This window comes from Ornithorhynchus anatinus, chromosome 19 (genome assembly GCF_004115215.2).
Source record: "Ornithorhynchus anatinus isolate Pmale09 chromosome 19, mOrnAna1.pri.v4, whole genome shotgun sequence".
In the NCBI taxonomy this organism is placed as follows: Eukaryota; Metazoa; Chordata; class Mammalia; order Monotremata; family Ornithorhynchidae; genus Ornithorhynchus; species Ornithorhynchus anatinus.
In genome coordinates this window covers 10,876,635-10,904,108 of record NC_041746.1, presented here as the reverse complement: position 1 = coordinate 10,904,108, position 27,474 = coordinate 10,876,635, and the positions used below count along the sequence as shown (strand labels likewise).

The 27,474-nt window shown below is 42.7% G+C and overlaps 1 protein-coding gene across 3 annotated transcripts in view; it reads right to left on the bottom strand.

Annotated features, from left to right (window-relative positions):
* Nucleotides 1-27,474, bottom strand: part of PTPN14 (protein tyrosine phosphatase non-receptor type 14) — a 170,989-nt gene that overhangs the window by 71,413 nt on the left and 72,102 nt on the right. For all 3 annotated transcript variants that reach the window (XM_007672358.2, XM_039914848.1, XM_001511252.4), the window contains 2 exons: nucleotides 20,592-20,926; nucleotides 11,469-11,638 (listed from right to left, as the gene is read on the bottom strand). In XM_007672358.2, the coding sequence (XP_007670548.1) occupies nucleotides 11,469-11,638; nucleotides 20,592-20,765 (344 nt within the window). In that variant the 5' untranslated portion in view covers nucleotides 20,766-20,926. The remainder of the gene's footprint in view (nucleotides 1-11,468; nucleotides 11,639-20,591; nucleotides 20,927-27,474) is intronic.

Sequence of the window (27,474 nt, the reverse complement as noted above, 5' to 3'; positions counted from 1 at the left end):
ATCCACCAGTTTGTTGGATCATCATTGGTCATTTGTAACATGCACATACCAGCCAGAAGTTCTATAATTTCCCCTTCAAATTTCTTCAGAATTTTTGGGTGGTTTGTTTACAGTGGTTTGTTTGTATAAAAGTAATCAATTTAGCCTACAACATCTTACACACAATTTGATCCAGCAGTACCTTTAGCCTTCAACCTAGGAAGTACAATTTGGGCATAGGAATCTCCCTAGTGTTCGTAGTAATGACAGTGGAAAGGAGGGGATCTAGGCCACGCCCACATAGCTAGGGAAGCGGCATGGCACAGTGGATAGAGCACGGGCCTGGGAGTCAGAACATCATGGTTTCTAATCCCGTCTCCGCAACTGTCTGCTGTGTGACCTTGGGAAAGACTTCACTTCCCTGGCTCTCAGTTACCTCATCTGTAAAATGGGGATTAAGAGTGTGAGCCCAATGTGGGACAGGGACTTTGTCCAACCTGATAAACTTGTATCTACTCCAGCACTTAGAACAGTGCTTGGCACATAGTAAGCGCTTTAGAAGTATCCTAATTATTATTACTATTATTATAACTATGCCAATTTACCTTTCTAACATTTTCTTCAGTAAACATAGCTAAAAAACTCACTGAGTCACTCAGTATCTTTACATTCCTGAACATTTTTACCTGTCAATTATCAAAGGGCCCAAATGATTCCTACTTTTAATGAAGAACCTTTTCATTGTTAGCTTTGGTGCCCCTTGTGTGCTTCAAGGGGCATGGATTAATGAAAAAAGCAAGGACTTGGGAGACAAAGGACCTGGGTTCTAATCCTGGCTCCTCCACTTGCTTGTGTGACCCTGGGCACGTCACTTAACGTCTTTGTGCATCAGTTTCCTTGTCTGCAAAATGGGGATTCAAACTTGTTCTTCCACCTTAGACTGTGAACACCACATGGAACAGAGTGTGTCTTGTATCTCATATCTACTCCAGCACTTGGTAACGTGTTTAACAAATGTCACAATTATTATTTTAATGTCTTTTCTTGCCCAATTTCTGGTTTTGAACCTGCCATTCTTTATGGTCTCTCCCAATCTCTGTGGGAGAGCTTTTCATTTATTTTTAAGGCTGCCTCCATTTTCCTGCGGATGATTCCTTTTACACTGTTGGTTGATCAAACAGAAAGCTTGAGTGGCTATCTGCAAACAATGCTAGCCTTGTCATTTTGCTTTTGGGAAAAGAGAGAAAATGTATTTTAGTTTTCACGGGGGTTCCACCTGGATCAATAGAGTACAAATGGAATGGTGCCAAAATGTGTCCAAGAATCCTGATGCATTTAAAACAAAGAAAAAAAGAAATGTAGCCTTCAGGCTCACAGGTGCAGTATTCAAATGGTGAGTTTTTAAAAGCCAAACCTCAAGAGGCAAGCCAAGTTGACACCTCCACTCCGGAAATCAACCACCTTTCAGAGAAGTTGAACAGAATCCATTTCTCAAGACAAAGAGACTAAACCTAGGAAAAGAGAACTGTTCACTGTGAAGTGTTTCTTCAAAAAGCTCAAATGCTCTAATTTGAAAATTGGTTACCAAATTTCTTCATTTCATACCAAATGCCCCACTGCTGTGATAAATCAGGCCTTTCACTATGATTTAAATTAGCAGATAAATAGCTCACTTGCCAACCCACCTATGGGAAATTGGAATTTCTGTTGGGCGAACAGTGACTTAAATATCTGTGTTCATTTACTCTACTGTCTACATATCTCCTTAGAGAACAGCCCAGAAAATAGCTGACTTGGGGGGCTGAAAAAGGAGAGGAGCAGAAAGGAGGTGAGAAGTGAGAGGAAAGTAAGAGAGCACTTAAGGGTTTCTCATTCATGGTGGTCAATTTCTTCGTGGAATCTCTCGGTCCTGGGACCATGGCTCATCTGTCACCTAGTTTTAGACAGGAAACTCTATCATCCTCATCACTTACCCCCTCCCAAGTACCCAGTTGGTATAGGTGGCTGATGAATTAAAACAGCTTGGCTATTACGCAGCTGCCATCTCACTCTCACTAGCTGGTGAGGATGATGGGAAGCCCACGGTCCCTGGACCAGGCCAGAGACCACGATCTGCTGGTAGAGGGTGAGGAATGGGGCTACACCTCCAGGTCCTTTCTACTTCAAAGGCGTGAGACGGACTAGCTTCGGCTACTCTTCAGGCCCAAGAGCTATGAGGACGAAATGAACGCATCACCTACAAGATGTCAAGTCTGTGGGGGCCATTAGTCCCAAGGAGTGGGATACATTCAGGCACATGAAATAGTCATGAGAACCAAGGGTGCATCTGTGTATGGTTTGATAGTCATTTACATGTGACGACTAAAACGACATCATCTACTCTCAGGCAATCCTACTGTTCAAATTTTCCCTTCACACTCTGAGGATCTGACAATTCTTGCCTTTTTTCTCTTATGTATTCCTTCTCACACACCCACTATCATTGACCCACGTTCCTTTCAAATGGCAGAGATGAATGTCACAAAAAGGAATGAATGGATCCAGGTAAAGGGGGACAGTGGAGGCCACCCAAAACATCTGTCAGGGCACAGTTTGAAGCTTGTGACAGAAAAACTCCCTTCAGGAACCTTCCAAGAGCACAGGCTCTCACAAGCACTGGAACAGGGCCAAGGGCCTGGAAGTTACTAAAGAGGTGAACCAAGGGGTAAATCAGGGAATGTGTCTACTCTGTTGCACTGTATTCTCTCAAGTGCTTAGTACACTGTTCTGCGCACAGTAAGCACTCAAAAATACAACTAATTGGTCTTAAGATGCTTAAGGTCAAGATTAATGATTTTCTCATTTCCTTCCTAAAGAAGCAGCTCTCCCTTCTACCTTTAACGTCAAATCTTCAGGTTCCAGCCAACTTTCATGATCATGAGGGACAGGGAAAGCACACTCAGTCAATCACAAAGAGCCTCATCTTTAATTATTCATTTTAAGCTCCCCTCTCTCTCTAAACTTACCAGATCTGCTATCAAGCAGAAAAATGAGTTGTATCTCTTTGCCCATAGTCTGAAATGCTAATTAAGGACTCAATAGGACAGAAGGTAGGCAGCGGAGGGAAGGCGAAATAGGAGGAGGAAGAGGGGAAACAAAGGCTATTTGTAGTCCATAAACAGAATAACCCCGGAATAATAGCAGACCATACTGTAAATAAAAAATATTGACTATCTAGTTTAACTTGGATCCAGTTATTCTTCCCCATACCACAGACAGACAGATGGGCACACACATGCACACACACAACCACACACACACACACTCACTCCTTGGTTTAAAAGCACAAAACAATATTTAAGATTAGATCTTGATATCAACAGCTCCTCAAAATATCCACCCAAACAGTTCTGCTCTTGGTAAGAACTACTGTGAAAACAAACCCCCATTCACAAGCAGAGTCCACAGATACCAGGATTTGCCATTCTCAGCAAATTATTTCTTCAGTAGGGAATGAATACTGAATCTTCAGCCTGACTTGAAGGGAGTCTCTTATTTGCCAGCCCACAAGCAAACCTAGGCATTCAATAAAATGGCATTTTAAAGTAATAAAGGGATCGGAGGAAAAGGAAGGGGGTTGTACAATGAAATCCACAATTCAAGTTCTTAAGAGGGATCCTCTCCAAACTGCCATAACACTGGTGCTCAAAACTGTATAATAGTCAATCATCCTCAGCAATAACAAAGTTTTCTAAAAAAAAAAAAAAATGGCAAATGATAAAGAGGATAGGTTGTAAGATCATTGATTCTACTGCCTGGGGCCCATTTTTTTTTCAAAACAAAAACAAGCCATAATATTCTGAAAGGGAATTCACTGCTTGGCCCTGCTGGACACAAGACTCCGTCAAGTTCTCTCTCTACTAAATAAAACTAAGGTCCCATAAGAGCACTCTTTCTGCATAATTAAGGAAGAGACAGCTCCACACTGTTAAAACATGAAACATTTTCTCCTCCCATTTCCTTCACTCACCACCTCCAAGAAATGCATTTATCCCTGTTGATTGAACACAATGTAAATACTTCTCGATCTAATTTTTGCTCTTGTCCAATGCTTGTTCAGTAGTCTACAAATTGTTTCTGTGTTTGCCTGCATTTCTGTTTTCTGCCTGACACTGGAAATTCCAAGGGCAGGAGCTTTGTTTGTTAACTCAACTTTGCACAGTGCCGTGTACAGCTGGACTCTCAACAAATGCTTAACTGGATCTTAATCCTAGTTACCAATACAAGGTTTAAATTCATCCTTAAAAAGACAACCTGGAATGGTCAAATTAGAGGGGTTGTTGGTCATCATCATTATCCCCACTAATATGCATAATCCTAACAACTAGGTTTTGCAATTCTTTTGGCTCTTTGTGTGGAGTGGTACTGGGGCACCCTACTGATGATGAATCCTGCCATTCTGCTCATCCCTTTGGGTGGGAAGTCCCTTAACACCACTGTCTGTCCTCCACTTCAGCTTTCTCTACATCAGAAAGCCATACATATAAGATCCTCTACCCAGAATCTTCTCCAGGGAGCACTGTGGTGCAGAAAAGGATGGGAAAGGCAATTCTTTGTAAAGAACTCACTGGTGTCAGTGTCTACATTAACAGAACAGTGGGTTCAAAAGTGTCCCAAGTCCTTCATATACACATTAGTGATAGGCTCTACCATGCCAAATTGTGAACCACTGTCAATGTTTATACAGTCCTTAATTCAACGTTCTGCACCCATGTAATGGGATTTCTTTAATGAGGTTCTAATCCACTGTCAAACTGCACTAGTGAAGAGAGGGCTTTTATGCCTCATTTTGCTCATTGGCTCAAATTTCTACAGCTGAAAATAGTTACTGTCTAATGGTTAAATGATTGAAGAGGTTTATGATGATGAGGTACTTCATGAAAAAAAGGAGATTGTGTTACTAAAAACAAGCAGCACACAAAGAAACAGATGTTAACCCAATACTTTGTGGTCATCTAAAATTCTAAGACACAAACTAAATGGGCTCAATCCTGCTGAGGGCTCCAGATTTGCCCCCAAAGCAATCCCTCCTTTAAAGTGTGGGGGCCATTAAATTGGGCTTCTGTTGGAATCAGGCCAGGTCTAGTTCAAGTCTGCAAATTGAAGGCCCACTCTCACATCGTGATCATGTGGGTCTTCTCCCAGTGGGGAGGCTCGACCTTATAGGTCCCCCGATAGGCAGCGTGTCTTTCCTCCTCTACCTTTCCACATTCCTGGAAACTTGTTGGGCCTGTCTGCCTTCTGCCTACCACTCCCTGCTTCCAGTTCAAGGGAAGAGTTGGAGAGATGCTGGGTGGATACCTGCTTGGTTTTTCAACTGCATTTTTAGATCATTTGATGCTGGGCTCAGTACCCAATAAACTGCGCCACTCCCCAAGCCCTAAATATTGAGTTTAGCTCTCCCCTATTTTGAAGGGTGTATAAATTCAACTCAAAAGGGCAAAAGTATTGAAAACACACTAAAATGAGCACAATGTTCTGTATTAATGGGCTTAGCCGCACAGAGCTCCATGAGACTGAAGGTACATGCCCTCAAACTTTGGGGGAATAACACTGAACAAGAATTAATCAATAAACAGCTTGACTTTTGTGGGGAGAAAGCTGCTTCATAAATCCAAGCTTTAATAAAGGAAAATTCTCTTTTGGGAGCTTTCTGAATTGTCTTTTCGGTACAGTCTTCCACCCAAATCAAACTCACGGAACATACACAAATAGCTTGCTCACCAAAAAATTTGGAAAAGCCTCTCCACTTTATTTTAAGCTTAATATTATTCAGTTTCTGCCAACTTTCCCAGACAGAAAGTCTTGCCTAATGCCAAAGATTTCAAACACACTATCAGATCTCTGTTCCCAATCTCCCATTTGTAGTTTTCAAAACTTTTTCCACAAAAGCATGAGGGGAGATGAACCATAATCACAAGGAAGTGGTGGAGACAGGATTAGAATCCAGGTCCCCTGACTCCCAGGCCCTGCTCTTTCCAATAAACCATGCTGCTTTTCAATTCTTCCTGTTTGTCATTGGTTCATCTGTCTGCACAGATCTCTCTCCCATGGTCTTATTAAAAAGTGATCTCAGAGGAAACATTCTCTGAATGTTCCACCCACCTTCTTGGTCATGTCATCTCACTTGCCACCTCAGCACTAATTTACTTATTCTTTTGTCACTTAGTCGTGTTTACTTTTTATATCTGTTCTCTCCTTTCTAGTTACAGTATATTTACCCATTTATGTTTACAATTTCTCCCATTAGCTTGTAACCTTGAGAACAGAACAGCATCTTTTAAATGATTTTCTAGTGTTCCTCAATGCCCTTTACATTGCTCTGTTCATGGTAGGGCCTCAAAGTTTACTGATATCGGACTGAAGAAAAGCGTAATCTCTTTCTCTGGGTTGTTAAAAGCATGTAGGATGCTTCGGTCTTACTAAGCGTTCAATAAATTCCATTGACTGATTGATTCAAGCTGGTCTATTAAAATACAACCCTACCTGAAGGCAAAAGCAGTGGATGAGAAGTTATCAAAGTCCTCTCTACAAAACCCATGGCTACGTATAGCATGTACTAAAGATTCGCAGAACTAAGAATCTTCCAGAGTGTGCTGGAAGAGTAAAACTTCCACTTCCCTGAACCTTAAAGAAACAGAAAGGTGATTTTTCCTTTAATACTGCCTCCTCCTCAAAGAACTAATCTGCTCTAACATTGAATTGTAGGTGCCTGGTTCTTGCTCTTTAAAATTGTATTCCCTCCCAAGGTGCTGAGCCTCTGCCCAGTGGGCTCCCATCTAAAATTATACAGAAACACTCCAAGAGAAGCACAGGTATCATCACATCCTAATGCTCCTCTCCGAGAGAAAAAAAATCTTGTGATTTCCTTCATTAAAAACTGTCATGCATTCTACAAGTATATCCCAATTGGGGTGGAGGAACTATGCAGTTAACCAGTCTGCTCACGCTAGAAGCCTCATTTGAAATGTAGCATGGGGCACCACCTAGGATGCCAGGAATTGTTTTGTACCTTATGTTTACAAAGTCAGCGGACAGTGCAATACATACAGCATGTCACCGGCAACACTGAAAAGAGCATTTGGAGGCTTCAAGCAAGCTCCACGTGCCCTGACATTTTCTCAAGATGTATTACAGTGTCCTAACTCTTTCCTTGTCAGTTGATTCACTGTATTGGCTGAAGGGATGATTTCACTTTGAATTTATACAAATATCTCTCCTTCACCAATCACACTGCAAACAAGGCCAAAGAAAGGAAGAAATGTTATCTGACCTCATAAAGACAATCTGAAGCTCCCTTATACTAGAAAAACATACTACTACCACAAGGACGACTGTAAGTGTAATTGCTGCATTTACAGCAGATGCAATTGTTTGTGGAGAAACTGCACAAGAAAACTGAAAAATGCACCAGAGAATCTGAGGTTACTAGTCTGAGGGAAAAAAAAAAGAAGAGGAGGGAGGGGGGAAAAAGGCTTTCTCCAAAGAACTGAGAAATCTAAGAGGGACTTCCTCACAAGGGAAAACTTGGAAAAAAACCCATATTTAAACAAAAAGCAGTGTTCTTTGCCAGCAGTTTTTTGGCTTTGCCTTGCTATTATTAAATAGACTTGTGTTTGACTAAGAATTCCTCCACCTCTTACAAACCAGCTTTCCCTTCTTTGCCCAGAGAAGTTGAAAAACCATGTGTTTATAACAATCCGTTGCTATGCAAATGATTATAACACATTACAAAAATCCTCCCTTTGAGTCAGAAGCTAAATAATATGGTGGGAGGGAGGGGGGAAAGGAGAAGGGGGTTGAAGGGTGGGTGGAAAATGGGACCCGAGACAGCAAAAAACCTTTGCTAAAGAGGAAAGCTGAGACTGAAACATACTTGGAAAATGGAAAAAATATTGGATGTCCTATTTGACTTGTTTAAAGCAGAAGGAAATAAACTCTCAGGAATGAACTGTAGAAAGTTTTACATTTGCTTGAGAGATTGGATATTTATACCATATGATTCTTTATCACTGGAATTACGCTGATATCACTGGACAGCCAATTCACAGATAGTCTGTGCCTCTGGTCTGCTGTGTGACCTTTACAAGTCCTGACTCTATAGTCTTCTTGAATGGGCTACAGAGAGAGACTGTATTAACAGCAAAACCCCTCACCCAACTTCCGTATAGAAAACTGAAGGCAGGTGGGTATGCAGAAGACCAGCTGATCAAAAGCCTTCTGAATCCACTAAGATTTTCTTGGTTTGCATTGCCTAGTTGCTAAAATCTTTTACATTCAGATTCTATTGCATCCATATGGGGGCTTCTCCTGACAGATATAAAAATGGAGGGAAATTGTTTCAATAATACTAAAAATGTCTGTCCCCCTCTAGACTATAAACTTTGTATGGGCAGGGAATGTGTCTACCAATTCTGTTGTACTGTACTCTCCTAAGAGCTGAGGACAGTTCTCTGCACACAGTAAGTGCTCACTAAATACCACTGATCGATTAATAATCAGCATCATAATTTAGGGGGAAATCTGCAAAGATAACATGTATGAGACCTTTAGAACAGTGTCAGCTGAGATTGTGGAGTTTCCTTTTCTGTAAATGTTGGAGACAAGTAAAGCATGGGATGCTTCTGGGATGGTCTAGTTGACTTCTGGAGGTTTCTCCCAGATGGAAAACTCTACAGTAAAGATGAACGGAGAGCTTCAGTTCTGGAATCCTCCCAACTGATTACATCAATCATTCAACTGTATTTATTGAGTGCTTACTGTGTGCCAGGCACTGTACTAAGAGCTTGGGAGAGGACAACAGAAAAGGGTTGGTAGACATGTTCATTAGGCATTTGGGCAAGATCCAGTGTCTTGCTTGCAGTGAATGGCCCCACACTTAGAAAAGCAAGAGGGCAGTGAAAACAAGTTTGGTTTGCTCTGGACAAAGGCTCATTTTTTTAAATTCTTGGAGGGGTTAGCCACAAGTGAAAGATAGACTTCTGTTACTAATCTACACAAATCTCTCTTCTGCAGGGCATCACAAAGACTAACTGTTTCATATCAGACACTCTTCAGTCCCAGGTGTTTGAAAAATACCATAGCCCCAACTCCACCTGTGACGGCTGGTTAATTCAGATAACAGCTGGATGACTCGAGGTTGTTCATTAACTAGTTTCTAATGAAGGTTGTTTGTACTTCCATAAACCAATTCCTCTGGATTTGTGCCCCTACCCACACTGACTTCATTTGGCTGCTGTGAATGGAAGTTAGTTTGGATTCCCACTGTTGTCCCAGATGCATATAGAAGCGCCAAGAAAGTCCACTAAGAAGAGCACCTGTTGTTTGCTCAGTAAGGCTTTCCTATAGTTGGTTCTTAGCACAAAAGATTCTGGTGGGATTTCCACACTAACAACTCTTCTGAGTTAGGAGTGAAGTAGTCTTCACCTTCTTTACACACTAAGACAGGAGTAACATTGAGAAAAGCTTTAGATTATTTCAATCTCTGCTTTAAAAAACAAAAAACCTATCTCACAATATCTTTCATCAGAGAACCACATTAGAAAAGTATGGGGATTCAAAGCCTGAAAGAACGGTTTGAAAATTGAGAGACCACAATTGTTGTTGTTGTTACTGTTATCTGCATTTTCACCCACTATTTCATCCAACTCCCCTAATATCATGTAAAGAGATTCAGTGAAATGGAAAGTCATCAGTAACATTCTTCTGAATTATCCAATTTGTTGCATGGTACCCTGGGACATTTTCATTCAGGATTATTCTGTTTGATGCATTGCATCAGAATCCATTCTTCATAGTCATAGAAAACAATTAGTGAAAAATGATCTCGTCAACCCTAACCGAGGAGTAAAATGTAATGATGTGGTTCTGATATTATTCTTTGGACTCCAGAAAGAGGTTCCTATTTCCTCTGGTGGGCAGGAACACCACTCCCTCAAATGCCCCCAATCTTGCTAAGCATTTCTTCCTGGAAGGCAGTCCTGTAAGAGAGACAGCAACTCTCCCTCTTAGAACAAGGTCCATTTCTTATATCTCTCCCTGATTGTTCCTATCCTGATGAGTCATCTAAAACCGGGGTCTCAAAGTTAGCTCCCATAAAACAGAAGGCAAGGAAGTTCTTTTGTTTTCTTCTAAGAAGAAGAAACCCCTAAGTGCCTTTTATTTTTGTAGAAATCCACCAGTCTCTTTTCATTTTATTAAAAAAAAGATGGAAATAGTGCACTGTTTATATAGGAACAATTAAAAAGTGAAAAAGCTTGGATTCTGTGCTCTGAAATGCCATAACTGTTTTAAAATGGGATAAGCCAAAGGCTTGTCTTCAAATTTAATTTGATTAACTATGAATGGTCTTTGGCCCAAAAGTTAAAAGTGAGAACAGAAACAGAGCAAAGTGAGAGGGAAAATTATTTTCCCCCAAAGCAGAGCAAAACAGAGCAGAAGGTGAGAGCCAGAGTATGTGTCACTGGTGCCTGGTCCCTACAGGTACTAATCTCAATATAATTACAGAGGGTATGAGAGACACAGAGAAACCGCTGAATAAAATATAGTCTTTTAATGGGCTCAAAATAAACCACATAGAGGCTTTACAGAAGAATTAACCCTACAAATCAGGCTAATATAAAAAGGACACAGAAAATATCAGTACTATCATAAGCGCTTAATAAATACGATTGAATGAATAAATGAATGAATAAGCACAGGGCTGGCAGTAGGAGATCCAGGGTCTGGCCCCAACTTGGCCCGTGGCCTGCTCTGCAACCACGGGCCAGTCATTCAACCTCTCTGAGTCTCAGTTTCCTCATCTGTAAAAGGGAATAATGATACCTGCCTCTCCCTATCTCATGACGATACTGTGAGGATAAAACTAAACAACGGATGTGAATGGGCTTGGGAAAACATTTTGAAGTACTCTACCAAAACAGGGTACTGTTGGCAATAGGAATCTAGATGAACATTAGGAAAGCTGCTCTCTCTGACATCCACCGCAATGGTAGATGTCACTGGTGGAGGTTGCCACTTGTCTGAAAAGTGCAAGTGAATGCAAGAGCTTAAGACAATAATCTCTTCAGTTCCAGCAGGATACTAAAATATAAATCTCTGTTCATCCTTCTCAACAAGATCCTTTCCCTTTCCTGCTTTTCCCACATCAATTCTGTAGCAACAGTAGTAAGGGGAAGGAGAAAAGCAGAAAAGTGCTAAATGTTCTCTTGTTCATATTGTCTATTAGCTTCTTTTCAAATCACATAGGGACCTCTCTCTTGAACAAAGGCACTTTGCAGACAGATCCCACATCATATAGAGAGGGTGACAGGTGAACCCTGATATAAAAATGATAAAGCACTGGAGAAAAATGTGAACACCAGTTCCCTCACCACCAGAAACTTAACCTCTTTGCTCAAGGCTCACAGATTTACCACCCATCTCCAAGCTGCGTTAAAGAAGGCACCTACCTCGTGGCCTCTTGCTGAAGCCGAGACACGTTTGGCACATAGAACATGACGCCGAAGAAAAGCAGAGGCTCGTTGGCAAATTTGTCCAGCTGTTTCTTTAGGGGTTTCTCCAGCTCCACCCATCGCGCTTGCTGACTCTTGCTGAGGAACCACAGGCCAAAGTAGTGTGTCTAGATAAAGAAATAATAGCATCAGTTCATTCTCAAGGCTAGTGAACTGAAACTACACACAGAAAGAAAGAAGATGCAAAACCAAACGGGGCTAATGATGTCATAAGAATTACCCTGTTCTCATATACCAAGTATATGAGATACAAAGTATACAAAGATTTCATATACAAAGTAGCTCTGGTTTCTTTATCCCTTGGGAGTATTTGGAAGAAATCAAACACTAGTACTTATTTATTGAGCACTTATTATGTGCCGAACATTGTACTAGACACTGTGAGTTTTATCCTCACAGTATCGTCATGAGATGGGGAGAGGCACTGTACTAGACACTTGGGAGGGTACAATAGAGTAGGCACAATCCCTGCCCTCAGAGAGCTTACAATCTGGCAGGGGAACCAGACACTAAAATAAATTACAGGTAGAGGGAAGCGACAGAGGTCTAAAGATTTGTAGATCCGTACTGTGGTAGAAAATCATCCTCATAATGCAGCAGTCCCCCTTCTGGTATCCAACAAAGACCCTTTGCTAGTTTGCAAACATATACCAAATTTTTGAGGGATAGCCATTGAGATCATGGCCGTGGATGACTAGAATCTTCTATACAAGGGTCACTGACTTTTGCATCTGGAAGCTGAAGATCTTATTGGATGGCCTGTCTCCTGATTTTACCTAAATCATGTTGGCCATCACCCTAATGCTGAACCTCCAACAGAGGACTGCCCCATTTGAGAGAGGCTGCCTCAAACCCATGTCACCAGGAACCTCAGTGGACCTTGCTCCAGCCCGGGGAGGGAGAGGAAACTCTTGTAGTACGTTCACAGGGCCTGCTCAATGTCAGAACGTCAGGAACATTCATTCAATAGTATAGTAATAGTATAGCCCAGGAAGCTAGGGGCTGTTGGACTGAGTCTCAAGGAGCTTAATGATCTTCTAGTCAGTCAATCGTATTTATTGAGCGCTTACTAATGTGCAGAGCACTGAGTAAGTGTTTGGGAGAGTACAACATAACAATAAACTGACACATTCCCCGCCCACAATGAGCTTACAGTTTAGAGGGGGAGACAGATATTAATATAAATAAATTGCAGGTATGTACCTAAGTGCTGTGGGGCTGGGAGGATGGAATGAACAAAGGGATCAAAGCCAGGACGATGCAGAAGGTAGTGGAAGAAGAGGAAAGGAGGGCTTAGTCAGGGAGGAGCTGTGCCTTCAATAAGGGTCTGAAGTGGGGAAGGGTAATTGTCTGTCGGATATGAGGAGGGAGGGCGTTTCAGGCATGCTCTGGTGTATGCCATTACCCTTGCTTCTTGTATTGCTTTTGTGGTTTTATCATTTCTTCTAACCTTCTCTGTCTGTTGCCAACCCTCCCCTCCCTGCTTATTCTACTTTGAGAACACTTATAGGACCAGGAATCTTATCTCATTCTCACCCGTGTATTTTTTTCCCCCTTTTGCCTAGTACAGAGTTTTGCACTCTGTCGGGGTTTACTAAATATTACTCTGATACTAAGGCAGCAATAGATCTTGCACCTATTAAAAATAAGTACTGCAAACACCCTAGTGCAAGGTCTATACTAAGATGCTGATCAAGTGCAGTGGCGCCCAAATAAGACATCACATCTTTTGGATTTTGAAACACACCCTGCCCTGACTCCATTATAAATGAACTGCTGCAAATCTCTGCTTTCAAGCATAGTCATAATATGATATTCCTTGCCATAGCTGTGACACAAGTCACACTTATACTGAATCTTTTCATCTGGGTTTGATAGTTGAAAGCAAGTTTATGAAGCAGCACAGGCTTGGGAGTCAGAGGACCTGGGTTCTAATCCTGACTCTGCTGCTCATCTGCTGTGTAGCCTTGGGGAAGTCACTTGACTGCACTGTGCCTCAGTTTCATCTGTAAAATGGGGACAAAATCTGGGTTCTCCCTCCTTCTTCTGCTATGAGCCCCATGTGAGACAGGGACCAAGTCCAACCAGATTATCTTGTATTTTAGCACAGAGTAACCACTTAACAGATACCATTAAAGTTTGTTACCCTTCATCCAGTTTTGTTTGGTGAAACATGCTAAATGATGAAAACACACACCCCAATGCCTCTCTCCAGTCATGCTAGGCATTTCAAAAAGAGCCAAGTAATCCCAGAAGAGGAACTCACTGACCCCTAGAGAAGAACTCTTGTACATTTAATTCTACCCCGGTATTGCTTCCAACCACTTGGAAAGTGTCCTTTGGAAATACGAATGAACTGTGAATAACTGGAATGTCCCACAAGAAATCTTGTTCAAAGGATGCCGCGATTCCACTGTCTCTCTCCTCACACTAAAGCACTGTGCTTCAGTTCATGGCTTCCCTTCAAAAATTCTCTTAAATACCGGATCACTGGGTTGGTTCCAGATGATCCCTTTAAACATCCTGCTAAAAGTAGACTTTTTTTCAGATGGAAGAAACTTTTTGAATGGAAACAGTCACACTCTGCCCGAGAAAGGTCCGTATTTCTCTTGAGACATGTAAACAGATCAAATGTATATCCAGGTCCATGACACTATGCACTTTCATGGCAAGTTGCTGTCTGCTGGAGCCAGAGGCAATTCCATATAGTCCATTCCCCCTCTTGACTGTAAACTCCTTCTGGGTAGGAAACATGTCTACCACCTCTGTTATACTGTATTCTCCCAAGCACTTAGTACAGTGCTTGGCACACAGTGGGCAGGCAATAAATAAGATTGATTGATCCATTACAATTACACCCTGCTGCCATACAGCAGGCTCATTCAAATGAATTCAGCCTTGATTCCTTTTCCCTGTTCCCCTGTAACTGCTAGTATAGATATAGCCAGTAAAATAATTCAGGGATTACTTGTTCAGTTTCTGGATGATCCTGACCCCTGCTTCTCCTTTGACCCTCTCCAGAGCAGGGCCTGCATTTTGTTGGCTTCACTACTCATTGGTACCTCCAGAGGTGAGCAAGAGAAGGAAAAAGAGGTGGAAACTAAATCAGTTTTGCTATTTGCAACTGCTCTCTTAAAGGGTTTGGTGGAGTTTGCCATAAAACCAAAGGCTAAAATGAAAACACACATACATACACACACACACACACTCCAATGTTTTCTCCAATATTCCAAGGAACTGGAGACAATCAACTAATCAGATTTAAAAGTGAGATCTCCCCAAATGGGCAACTTTTAAAAAAGTATGTCATTAGTTTTTAACAATTCACCTATTGCTACATAAAGCTAAAAGGAAACAAGAGAAGAAAAGGAAATAAACTGCAGGTTGCCAAAAATAGATTTCTCCCATCTTGGGAAACATGAAATCTGAAGACTCGGGAAACCAATAGCAGAGGTTCTTTACCCCTCTCAGAGGAAGGTGAGACCTTACTAGCAAAAGTATCACATGGGAACTGGAACGTAAACTAGTATCACACAGCTTCATAGTTTCCAGCATCAAGTTCTCAGATACTACTCATAAACAAGACTATTTGTAGTTCAAATTTACGTCAATTACTCCAAGACTAAAAGGAAAATAAGAATGGTATTTAAAGGACCTCAACACAAAAATAACTTTTTTCTTCATAGCAGAATGAAAGCTGTGATTTTAGTCAAACCTGTCTTAACTTCCAAGTTTGAAATTCAGCAAAATTATTTTTCATTAAAGATTCTAAAATAATTCATGTTTCTGGAGAGAGTGGGGAGAAGATTATGATTTGTTTCAAAAAAGACAAGTTTACTCTGTTTTTGAACTGCGGTCCCCAAGGTGGAGACTGCTGCTGTAGAGCACATTTTGTAGTTTATTTTCCTTGCAGTCTATTTCCTCTATGCATTTGTCTCATTCTTCTTTTCTTCTCCATTCCATGGCCATTTCTTTTTTTTTTTTCTAGAGGTGCAACTGATACCTGAATTGCAAGAGGCTCTACATAGGGCAGCTAGCTGGAGAGGGAGTGTCACTGTGTAGAGAAAAACAACAGCCAGACCTAGTCTCCATGATGGAAGTGGTGAGTTGAGGTAATAATCTGAATCGCTGAGAATCAAAAATCCCAGAATGCATAAACTACGTAACTGCCAGCATTAAGGTCCCCTTTCTATAGCTGAGGCAATGAAAGTCCAGGGTTTAAAGTGGTTCAGTAAATCAGCTACAAGTGAGAAAGTTAGAACCTAGAGGCCTACGATGGTAAGCATAAGACTGACTTCCCCTTAAAACAATTGCTAAGCCTTCAATACTAGAATTCAAAATGATAATAACTGTGGTGTTTGTTAAGCGCTTATCTATGTGGCAAGCACTGTCCTAAGCGCTGCGGTAGATACATAAATCCCTGGCAATCACTTAACGGTATTGAGTGCCTCCTGAATGCAGAGCACTATACTAAGCACATTAGGGAGCACAATGTAATGGAATTGGTAGATATGATCCCTGCCCTCAAAGAGCAGTCCCACATGGGGCTCACAGACTAAGATGGAGGGAGAAAAGCTACTGAATCCCCACTTTATGGATGAGAAAACACAAGCACGGAGAAGTTAAGTGACTTCCCAAATTCACACAGCAGGCAAGCAGATTAGAACCCAGATCCCCTAACTCTCAGATCCAAGCTCTTCCCACTAGGCCATGCTGCTTCTCTTCATACACAGAGGAAAGTGATGGTAGGGCAAAGCAGCCCTGGGGAGAGGGAGGTATTACATTTCTCTCCCAAGTGGAGACCAGGTAGATCTGGGAGTGATTATTTATTCATTCATTCAAATGTATTTATTGAGTGCTTACTGTGGGCAAAACACTGTACTAAGTGCTTGGGAAAAATATAATACAATAATAAACAGACACATTCCCTGCCCACAATGAGCTTAATGTCTAGAAGGGGTGTGACAGACATTAATATAAAAAATAAATAAATGACAGATATATACATAAGTGCTATGGGGCTGGGAGGGGGGATGACCAAAGGGAGCAAGTCAGGGTGATGCAGAAGGGAGTGGGAGAAGAGGAAAGGGAGGCTTAGTCAGGGAAGGCCTCTTGGAGGAGATGTGCCTTCAGTAAGGCTTTGAAGGGAGGGAGAGTAACTGTAAGATTTGAGGAGGGAAGACGTTCCAGAGCAGAGGCAGGAGGTGGGCGAGGGGTCAGCGGTGGAATGTCAGCAACAATTCAGTTAGGAAAGTCGACAGCCCCTCCAGGGACAACTACCCCGGCTCCACTACTTGTCTGCTGTGTGGTCCTGGGCAAGTCACTTTACTTCTCTGTACCTCAGTTGCCTCATCGGTAAAATTGGGATTGAGACTCTGAGCCCCACCTGGGACAGGGACTGTGTCCAACCCAATTTGCTTTTATCCACCCCAGTGCTTAGTACAGTGCCTGGCACATAGTTAGCACTTAAATACTATCATTATTATTATTATATGCCCGGGGGGCTCAACGGTCCCAATTTTTGGCAATGTCCCACTTGGACCAGAAATGAAGCACAACTGACTACTTCTCTCTCCCCCAGAAGCTGTGGAAAGCATTATCCCTGTCCCCAGAATGCTGGGGGAAGAGGGAGGCAGAGAGGAGTCAGTCCCATGCCCTCTAGCTTTGAGATCCCCAGGTACTGGAGAAATCCCAAAACCAATCTACCCATGTGGAAAACCCTTTCCTCTCCATCCAAACTGCTACTGCAAGGACCCAAGTAGTTAGAGCCCGCCTTGACTACTGCATCAGCCTCCTCACTGATCTCCCTGCCTCCAATCTCTCTCCCCTCCAGTCCATCCAGACTGTAAGCTCTTTGTGGGCAGGGAATGTGTCTGTTTATTGTTATACTGTACTCTCCCAAGTGCTTAGTACAGTGCTTTGCACACAATACACGTTCAATAAATACGATGGAATAAATGAATATTCCTCACTGCTGTCCTGATCATTTTTCTCAAAAGAAGTTTGGTCCATGTCTTCCCACTCCTCAAGAACATCCAGTGGTTCCCCACCTACCTCCGCATCAAACTCCTTTCTGCCAGTTTTAACGCAATCAGCTCACACCCTCCCATTTTACTTTACTGGTTCCCTACTACAGCCCAGCACCCTCGCTTCACTCCTATAATACCAGGCTACTAACTGTACCTCCATCTCATCTATTTTGCTGCTGACTCCTTCCCCACGTCCCCACTCTGACCTGGAATTCCTTCCCTCTTTATATCCAACAGACCATCACTCTCCCCACCTTCAAAGCCTTATTAAAGTTGCATTGCCTCCAAGAGGCCTTCGCTAAGCCCTCATTTCACCTACTCTTCCTTATGCGTCACCCTTGCACTTGGATTTGTACTCTTTATTCATCATACCCTCAGCCTCGTAGTATTTATATACATATCTGTAATGTATTTTAATGTCATTCTCTCCCTCTAGACTGCAAGCTCCTTATGGGAAGCAATAAGACTCACTGCGATGCATGACAGATCTCTGTCAGACCAAGTTAAGTACTTACTTTTACAAAGGAGCCTAGATAAATGTATTCAAAACATTGTGGTTCTTTTTAGCACAGGAGTTTAGTTTATGCACCATTCTGTGGTTCTGGTATATAAAAGTCTAGGCCACCTCTTATTGTCAGCTGAGGTGTATTTGTATACTGAACCACTGAGAAATAGTTTATACATTTCAGTAGATCATCACGTGGGGATTGTTCATTGTGTCGCACATAATTCACTTCCAAGAATTAAATGTCTCACTGGAGCATGACAGATACTGCAACAAGATGGCATTACTGGCCTCAGACACAACAATCTTAGCAATAATTACATTCCAACTCCTTTGGAAAATAAATTACCTGACATGGGTGGCTGGAAAATACAATTTGAGATCCATCAGTATGTCCTAAATGTCAGTTTGGGATTAATTCCTAACAAATGATAGATGTGACAGTAATAATAATAATAATGATGGCATTTGTTTAGCGCTTACTTTGTGCCAACCACTGTTCTAAGTGCTGGGGGGGATACAAGGTAATCAGGTTGTCCCATGTGGGGCTCACAGTCTTAATCCCCATTTTACAGATGAGGTAACTGAGGCACAGAGAGGTTAAGTGACTTGCCTAAAGTCACACAGCTGACAAGTGGTGGTGCCGGTATTAGAACCCATGACCTCTGGCTCCCAAGCCCGAGCTCTTTCCACTGAGCCACGATGCTTCTCAGTAACAATTCACCTTTCCCCCCAACTTCTCAGAAGTATACAGAAGCTTCAGAAGATTAGCTTCCACAATCTAAAAAGCAACAATTTTAAGGCAGGGCAGTTCAGATGGTGCTAAGCAACAGAAATGAAACACACAGGCTACAAGTTCTAAATTCTGCTCTGCCTTATCTTTGTGTGTGGCTATGGAAAATTCATTTAATTAGTCTCCCTGAGCTTCCGCCTCTGATCTGTAAAATGGGGACAATCTTTCAGTAACATTATGACAACTAATAAGAATTCATGTAAAATTATTTATAATGTAAATATGACAAAAACTGAATTCAGCTTTCCTCCTAAATTCTCTCCTCTGCCTAATTTTCCCATCAGAGTTGACAATACCACCACCCTCCTCTTAATTCTGCTTCCAAAGCCCATGACTTTGAAATTTCCTTTGATCCCTCATTCTCTTTCAACTTTCACATCCAGTCTGTTACTACATCCTGTCGGGCTTTCCTCCATCACATTTCCCGGATCCGCCCTTTCCTCTCCACCCAAACAGCCACCACCCTAGAACAGGTGTTTCTTCACACCATGATTTCATTCATTCATTCGTTCATTCAATTGCCTTTACTGAGTGCTTTCTGTGTGCAGAGCACTATACTAAGTGCTTGGGAAGTACAATTCAGCAACAGATAGAAACAACACCTGCCCACAGCCTCCTCGCTGGTCTCCCTGCCTCCTGCCTCACCCGTCTTCAGTCTAAACTTCACTCTGCTGCATTGGTCGCCCAATGGAAGAGAAACTGGAGCATGGGGCAGTTAACTGACTTACCCAAGGTCACACATCAAGCAAGTGTCAGAACCAGGATTAGAACCCAGGTCCTCTGACTTCCAGGGCCGTGCTCTTCCCACTGGGCCACAATGCTCCTGGCTGTGGCTCTGGCAAATGCTTGTAGTTATCAATCAATCATATTTATTGAGTGCTTACTATGTGCAGAATGCTGTGCTAAGTGCTTATCAAGCACCAGGGAAGAAGTCCCAGGACAAAAATCCACAACCAACCCTTAAATCAAGGGCCACATTTCCTTTACCAAGCTAGCCTGGCAACACAGTAAATATTTTTAAAATTTGGAATTCATAGAGGTACCCCTTGGGTAACTCAGCTCAATCAGAAAAGGAAGACAGTAGCAGGGAAAGTTCTAAAAAGATCATTCTGTCTTTTAATTGGAGATTGAGCCGACACTTCAAATCACCTTGCCTTCTCTCTTACCAGAAGGACGTCAGTTAGAGTCCCCAGGATTCTGGACAGGACATTTCTTCTAGAGAGGAGTCAGTGACAAACTGCCCGGGTATCTGTCCTAACTACTCACTGCTGGTTTTAATAAGAAAGTCTAGCACATGGATACCCACAAATAAAGTCCCGCCTGCATGGAGAAAGAAAAATACGTGGGACCAAAGGTGAACGGATATAATTATGTGACATAATTATACCACTTGCATGATAATATCAACTGAAAAAAACAAACACAGAAAAATCAGAAGGAAGTTGTATCTACTCCATATGGGAAATTTGAGGCTGAATATCTGTTGTGCATCAGAAATTACAGCAGCCACTAGGTTGAAACAAGGGTGAAATGTAGCCCAGTGCCAACTTGAAGTGGTGTCCCAGCTCCCCAGGTCCCCAGAGGGAGGGTCTTGTACTACTGTGAGCCCATCAGACCCGTCAGGCACACCGAATCATGCAATGGGCATGGACCCCGCACTTGAGCTGACAGCACGCTCGGGGTCGAGAGGCCCAAGTCGAGCCGGTGAGGTTGCTCCCACCATCCCCCCTTACCTCGCGCAGCTCCAGCCTCTGGGCCACGGCCTCCAGACACTCCTGCCCCGTGCTCTCCACGGACAACGTACACTCGATCACGTTGTTGTCCAGGAGGCGGATGCGGGTCACGAAGCAGTTCTTGCTTAAGACATTATAACGCCGGGTCCGGCGGAGCTTCAGCCCGAACGGCATGGCTGCTGGGCCCGGGGAGGCACCTGTTTGCGCCCGGCACCCAGGGGATCCCTCCGGCGGTCTGCGGGCTCAGCGGTCAGCGGGGGAGTCTCGACGACGAGCCGCGTTCCTCCGGCGGGCTGGGGGAGGGGCCCATTCCCAGTGTGGCCTCCGGGAGACAGCTGCCAACAGAGCACAGAAGGCACAGTTAAACCAGGGCGGGAAGGGGTGCTGCTCAAACTGAAGCCAACAGTGAATGGCCTCAAACAAACCCCCAACTGTCTCTGCTTTTCAGAAGGGGGAATTACGTTATTGCGTAGCTCACAATATTTCAGTATCCCTCTCTCTCCTGAGCATCTGTAGACTACCTTCTCGGGGATGGATAGAGTTTTGTTACCTAGGCTGCCGACTCTCATTATTCGTGGCTATTATTTTCCTCATATTTTGATTTCGGCTATGCCCCCTTCTGTTCAAATGTAAGTTTTCCGAGGACAGGGACCGCACCTTGCTCTTCCTTTTCAACTTCCCGCCGGGCCAATAGGGCACTTTGCACCCTGTGGATACTTAGTTAAACCTGACCCTGGCTTAGTGGGAAAAGTACAGAACTGGAAATCAAGAGACCTGGGTTCTAATCCCATCTCTACCACTTGTCTGCTGTGTGACCATGGGCAAGTCACTTAACTTCTCTGTGCTTCCATTTCCTCTTCTGGATAATGGGGATTAAATACCCCTCTCCCTCTCCCCCTTAGATGGTGACCTCTATGTGGGACAGGGATGGTGTCTGATCTGATTGCCCTGTATCTACAGACTCCCAATCCCGAGTTCTTTCCACCAGATCATGCTGTCTCCAGATCTGATAGATGACATACATTCTGACTAGAACTGAACAATAGTTGATGTGGTACTCTTCAAGGACGTTAACATTAGTATTAAACTTAACATTGGAATAGGTCAAGTTCCTGCTTAAAAATACCCTCAACTGGTTTCTTTTTGAGTAACACACACACACACACACACACACACACACACACACACACACACTCTCTCTCTCTCTCTCTCTCTCTGTCTCTCTTTCTCTCTCAGCTCCTTACTACATTTTAAATTATAATCTGTCCTTTTGGCAGTATTTTAGTCAACTGACTGTTCAAAACTGCCAGGCTATCACTTTGCTCCTTTTAAACATGCTGAATACAAATAACGTCATCAAATTACAGGCAATTTAGGTGGCTAGAGTGACATTTTTTATTGATAGCACATAACCTAGTCACTGTGGTGACAGGGAAAAGAAACAAAAATGCCTGTAATGATCAGTCCTTTGCCAGTAACAAATTGATGGCTTGTTAAACTCATTTTTCAATGCGTCTCGGAATTTTCTGCCACCTTCCTATTGGGCTTTCTGTTCTCTATAAACTTTGCAATAATCTCATTTTCTAGCTTTCACAACTGTCTACATTATGCTAACATAATCCCGAAATTCTCAAGTGTCTCATGCTCATAGCCTTTCATTTGCCAACATTCTTCCTGTGCCCATGCAATAATGATATGCAAATATAAATTTACAAACGCCTTATGCATTCTTCAAATAAAATTTGACTTAGTACCTTTTATTTCTCACTTCCTGCCTCAATTACAGGCCTCAAGACAAGTTGACATGACACTACTACTCCAGAGAGAAGCGTAGTCTCCTGAAGGTAGTTTTTTATGCCAATTCTCTTGTACGGTAGCTATTTTCTGTTATTTAAAACATACATGCCAGAACATAGAGCTCTCAGCAGAACAGCGGTCTAAAAATATTTACATTTCCACAGCACTTTATGGTGTTTAACAGTCCCCTTGTTCTCTCCAAGTTGGGCTAGCATCGAAAGCTCGAGTTCACACAAGAAGCCACTAAAGAACAAGAGTCATAAGTGACTCATCCCAGATCACACAACCCATTAGTGGCAGAGCTGGGGTTCAAAGTTCCTCGCTGCTGACTGTTTCACTCATGGGACCACAGGGCTTCCCAACATTCCTTTCCCAAATGCTTTTAATTTTAGGTGTCGGAACAACATAGAGAAGAAGTACGAGGAAGACGGGATGCAGTTTGAAAACTCGGGCAAAAGCCGCACAACAGACACTAACACTTACTTCAGCATTATACACTGGCTTTGTCGACAAAGACTGACCTGGACTCCCTGGGTGACTGGCAGCAGCTATGAGGGCAACACAGTGCCTAGAACCACACAGTTGGATTGGATTTCGACCTAAGATCCATCCACTGGCTCCCCTTGGTCTTGTGGCCTAACTATTCTTAAACTCTTCTTGGCAAATACTCTTCTACACAAGGCAGATGACAACCCACCTTCACCGTCCTCCAGTCTGTAAGCTCACTGTGGGATAGGAACATGTATACTAACACTCATACTGTACGCAAGCGCTTAGTACAATGCTATTCACACAGAAAGCGCTCAATAAATACGAATGATTAATCCCATGGCAGTGCCATTCGACCCACCCCAAACAGAAATTCTTCCTTATTATCAAATCCCAATCCAAATTTCTGCAACTCCCCCAGTTCCTTGAGCCATATATTTCCATCAGCCAACTTATGAATTTATTTATACCCACCTCAGTACTCATGGATATTGGTGTACTCGATTATTTATTTTGACTGCTGTAGCTATCGTTTGATGCTTGTGCCCCCATTTAGAATGTAAGGCTCTTGTGGGCATTAAACAGGAATTAAAATTACCTCTTCTGTCTTCTACTTACAGTGTGTCTTCTATGTGGAGTAGAGACTGTTCCCAGTCTATCTTGTATCTATCCATTCCCATGCTTAGAACAGTGCTTGGCACATAGTAGGAGTTCAGCAAACACCACAATTTTTATTGTTCTTCCCAAGCCCTAAGTACAGGGCATTACAACAAATGGGTACTCGATAAGCACTGCTACAAGTACAACAGTTTCCCTTTGGGTCTGCCCTGAATGGAACTGGAGAAGAGTCGACCACTATTTAGTTCTTCCTCGATCAGCACTCAGCCACTCCTCTCTTTCCTTGCTGATTTCCTACTACAACCCAGTGCTCACATTTTGCTCCTCTAACGCCGACCTAATCAATGTTCCTCAATCCCTTCTATCTTGATGCCGACCCCTTGCCCACATCCTCACTAGACTGTATGTACAATCCAGTACATCCAGAAATGATGCCATACCCCCAGCTTGGGCTCAGGCCTGTGTAATGGCCAATCTGCAGTCAGAGGCTGAATTTTCAGTCAAGATATTTGGGCAGACCACTTTCTGAGCTACATACCCTGCCCCCTGACCCGAGAGCTGAAGAGAGTGATGAAGGGGTGAAATATCAACTCAAACTACAGCAATGCTGGGGTGGGCATAGGAATGGGTCTGCCCACTTTCCGACTGCTAGAATAACTACCCTTCATGACCACTATCATAAAGTTCATTACAACCCAAACTGCTAAATGGATCATGTGCTTGGAAGCCAGCAGAGCTCAGCCAGGTCCTTTAAAGAACTGCCTCCAGGTCTCCCAACCTGATCAATTTATCAATCAATTGTATTTACTGAGTGCATACTGGGTGCAGAGCACTGTATTAAGAGCTTAGGAGAGAACAATATAACAGAGTTGGTAGACACATTCCCTGCCCACAATGAGATTCCTTTCACTGATCAAGGTTGCCAGTTCATCACCACTGAGCTGACATTTGTTTTTTTAAATGTGTCAGAGAAAAATCCTTTACACAAATGATACAAAGCAAAAAATGCTTCATTTCGTAACACAGAAAGCCTTATTGCTGATTTAAATTGTTTCACTTGACATGTGAGAGTCCTGAAGTAATCTGTCCTTAACAACAGAAAAGTTATTGTCAATCACATAGTCTAATCTAATTATCCATATACTGTAGTTTGGCTGTGAAGTTATTTTTTTAAGGGTACTTATATTTATTATTTTTTCTAGGTATTCTTTTTTTTTTTTTAACACAAATCCTCAATACTAATTCACATGTTCTTTTTCCTCCTAAATTATTTGTTTTAAAGCAAACTCTGAAAGGCCCAGAAGTAATTACTATTTAGCTACATCTTCTATTTACTAACAGCCCTTGGAATTTTTCCAGCATTCCATATTCTTACAGCTCCAGAGCACACCTCACAGAACTATGTAACCCTGGACTGGGCGTGAGAAGGGGAAAAATTGACGTGACTTGTTCATCCTGTGTGCAAACCTGTGCATAAATCCACCACTGGAAAAAAAAATACTCTAGTAATTACTAGACTTTCAGTAGTGAAAGGGATGAACGAAAGAGGGAACTGAACAACAAAAGTATTTCTCATCTGTTTCAGACACTGACAATGTTTCCTGACGTGTTTCTCAACATTTCATAGGTAATATTCTTTTGAAATAACTTCTTGAAAACTACGGCCAACACCACTTTGCGGATGGAGAAACCACATCTCGGAGAGGTTATTGATGGTTTCACACAGGACTCCCAGGGAATCATGGGAGAAGGCCTGGACCTGCCTCATTACCCAACTCGTTCTCCATTAGACTGATCTGCCAACTTAGTTTAGAAATTTGCCATCAGCATAGGACAGAGGAATTGTGCTCTGTGATGAGGCTGTGTGTTCACTGGTCTGGGTGTACAAGTGCTACTCAATGCAACACTGGACTCATTCTAAAGTCACAGGCAGGGAAAATGCCTTGATATTTTTCACCAAATATGAACACCCAACACTGCTTTCCTTCTCAAATGAGCCTGCTCTCTGTATCCATGCCAGGAATGGTGGACAATTCATAAGCTTAGACATTCTGTCATCAGTGCCTCCCCCCACAATTTAGCTTTCAAAGTTGACAGCACCACAGTCTTCCCTGTCTTGGCAGTATTCTTGCCTCCCTCCTCTCTTTCAACTCTCAGATTCAGTCAGTTCTTCCTTCATGACATTTCCAGAATCTGCCTCTTCCTCTCCATCCTGGCTATCATGCCAGTCCAGATCCTGGTCATATCCTGGCTTGATCACTGCCTCAGCCTCCATACTGACCTCCCTACCTCCAGTCTCTCCCTACTCCAGTGTATATTTTACTCTGCTGCCCAGATCATTTTTCAAAAATGTCGAATCCCCAATCCTTCTGAGACTTCCAATTGTTGCCAGTTTCTTTCTGCATTTGGGTTTTTAGGATTTAGTCATGGCTCTAAGAAACTCAATCTGCTCTCTCCCGCCTACTTTTCCACTCTCTTTTTCCACTACAGTGCCTCTTGCCCTCTTCATTCCTCTGAAGATATCCTAATCACATTGTGACTTCTTATATCTTCTGCCGCCAACCTCTTGCTCACCTCCTTCCTGACTTTAAACTCCCTCTCCCTTTATATCTGACAGACCACGGCTCTCCCGGGTTTCAGAGCCTTTCCTGATTAATTTCTAATCTAATTTGGAGTGCCACTTCAACACTTCTACACCATCTAAGCACTTTGGTACTAACACCCTTCCCTCTCCTCCCCCATAGCACTTATGTCCATCTCTTTATAACCTATTACTTCCTCCTGAATGTAAGTCATTTTGATGTCTGTCTCCCCACTAGAATATATGCTCCTTGAGGGCAGGAATCATGTCCACTAATTCTGCTGCACCCTCTCAAGTGCCTAGTACAGTGCTCTGTACATACCAGGTGCTCAATAAATACTTTTGATTAATTGACTGAGATGTGATCTTTTCAGTACTCAGTAATATGAGCAGGGCAGAGCTTAGCTTCTATAATTGGCCTCTTTGCAATCCCCTACCAGAAGGCACAGAAGCGGTGGTAAATGTGAAGAGAACAGTGGGAAATGCCTCTGCTTTTTTCCTTCACCTGGCATATATATCACCACCCCTCCTCAGGGGATAGCTTTTCTGTTGAATGCAAGATGTAGCTTAACAGGAAGATGGGAGAGCCCTTGATTAAGTAAGACCCTGTCAGGTACAAATCAATCAGTCAATGGCATTTACTGAACACTTACTGTATACAGAGTATTATAGTAAGCACTTGGGAAAGTATAATACAACAGAGTTGCTAGGCGCAAACCGTGCCCACATGAAACTTAGGGTCTACGAATCTTAGTGGCGTGGAATTAGAAGACAGCTCATGGGGTCCTTCCAGTCAATCCCCTGCCTTTAGACAGTCTTGCCAGCTGGGTATAAATAAGGTCATTTAGTGAGGCAATCCAAAGGTTCATCCAACTTACTATTCCATCTCCAACTGTGACAACTGGATGCTTCCTTCAGTTGTCATTCACCCTACTGGTTAAGAATGGACCTTATAATTTGCTTCTCTTTCCCCTTCTACATCTCTAGCTTTCTTCTGAATGACTCATTCCAAGCAGATGTTTTCTACCCTCTTCTCAGAGCTCTCTCGGGATTGAGAATCTATATTTTTCTTTGGCCACCTCTTCCAGTGTTTAACAATGGTCAAGAACCTCTTCCTCAGTGCTGACCTAAATCACTCCTGTTGCAATTTAGGACAATTTACTCCTGGTCTATATTTTGTGGAAGTGAAGGATATCTGGGCAAGGTACCTATGGTCATATTTTCTAGTTTGGTTTCCACATGGTTTTCATCCAGCATATTTACCCTCAGCCTTGCCATCTATCTCACTGGTAAGTGTGTGAAATGCAAGTAGCATTCTTGTGAGGTAAGCAGATGGAAAGTACAGTCATCCCCATTTTTCAGATTTGGAAGCTGAGGCACAGCTTACCCAATTCCTAC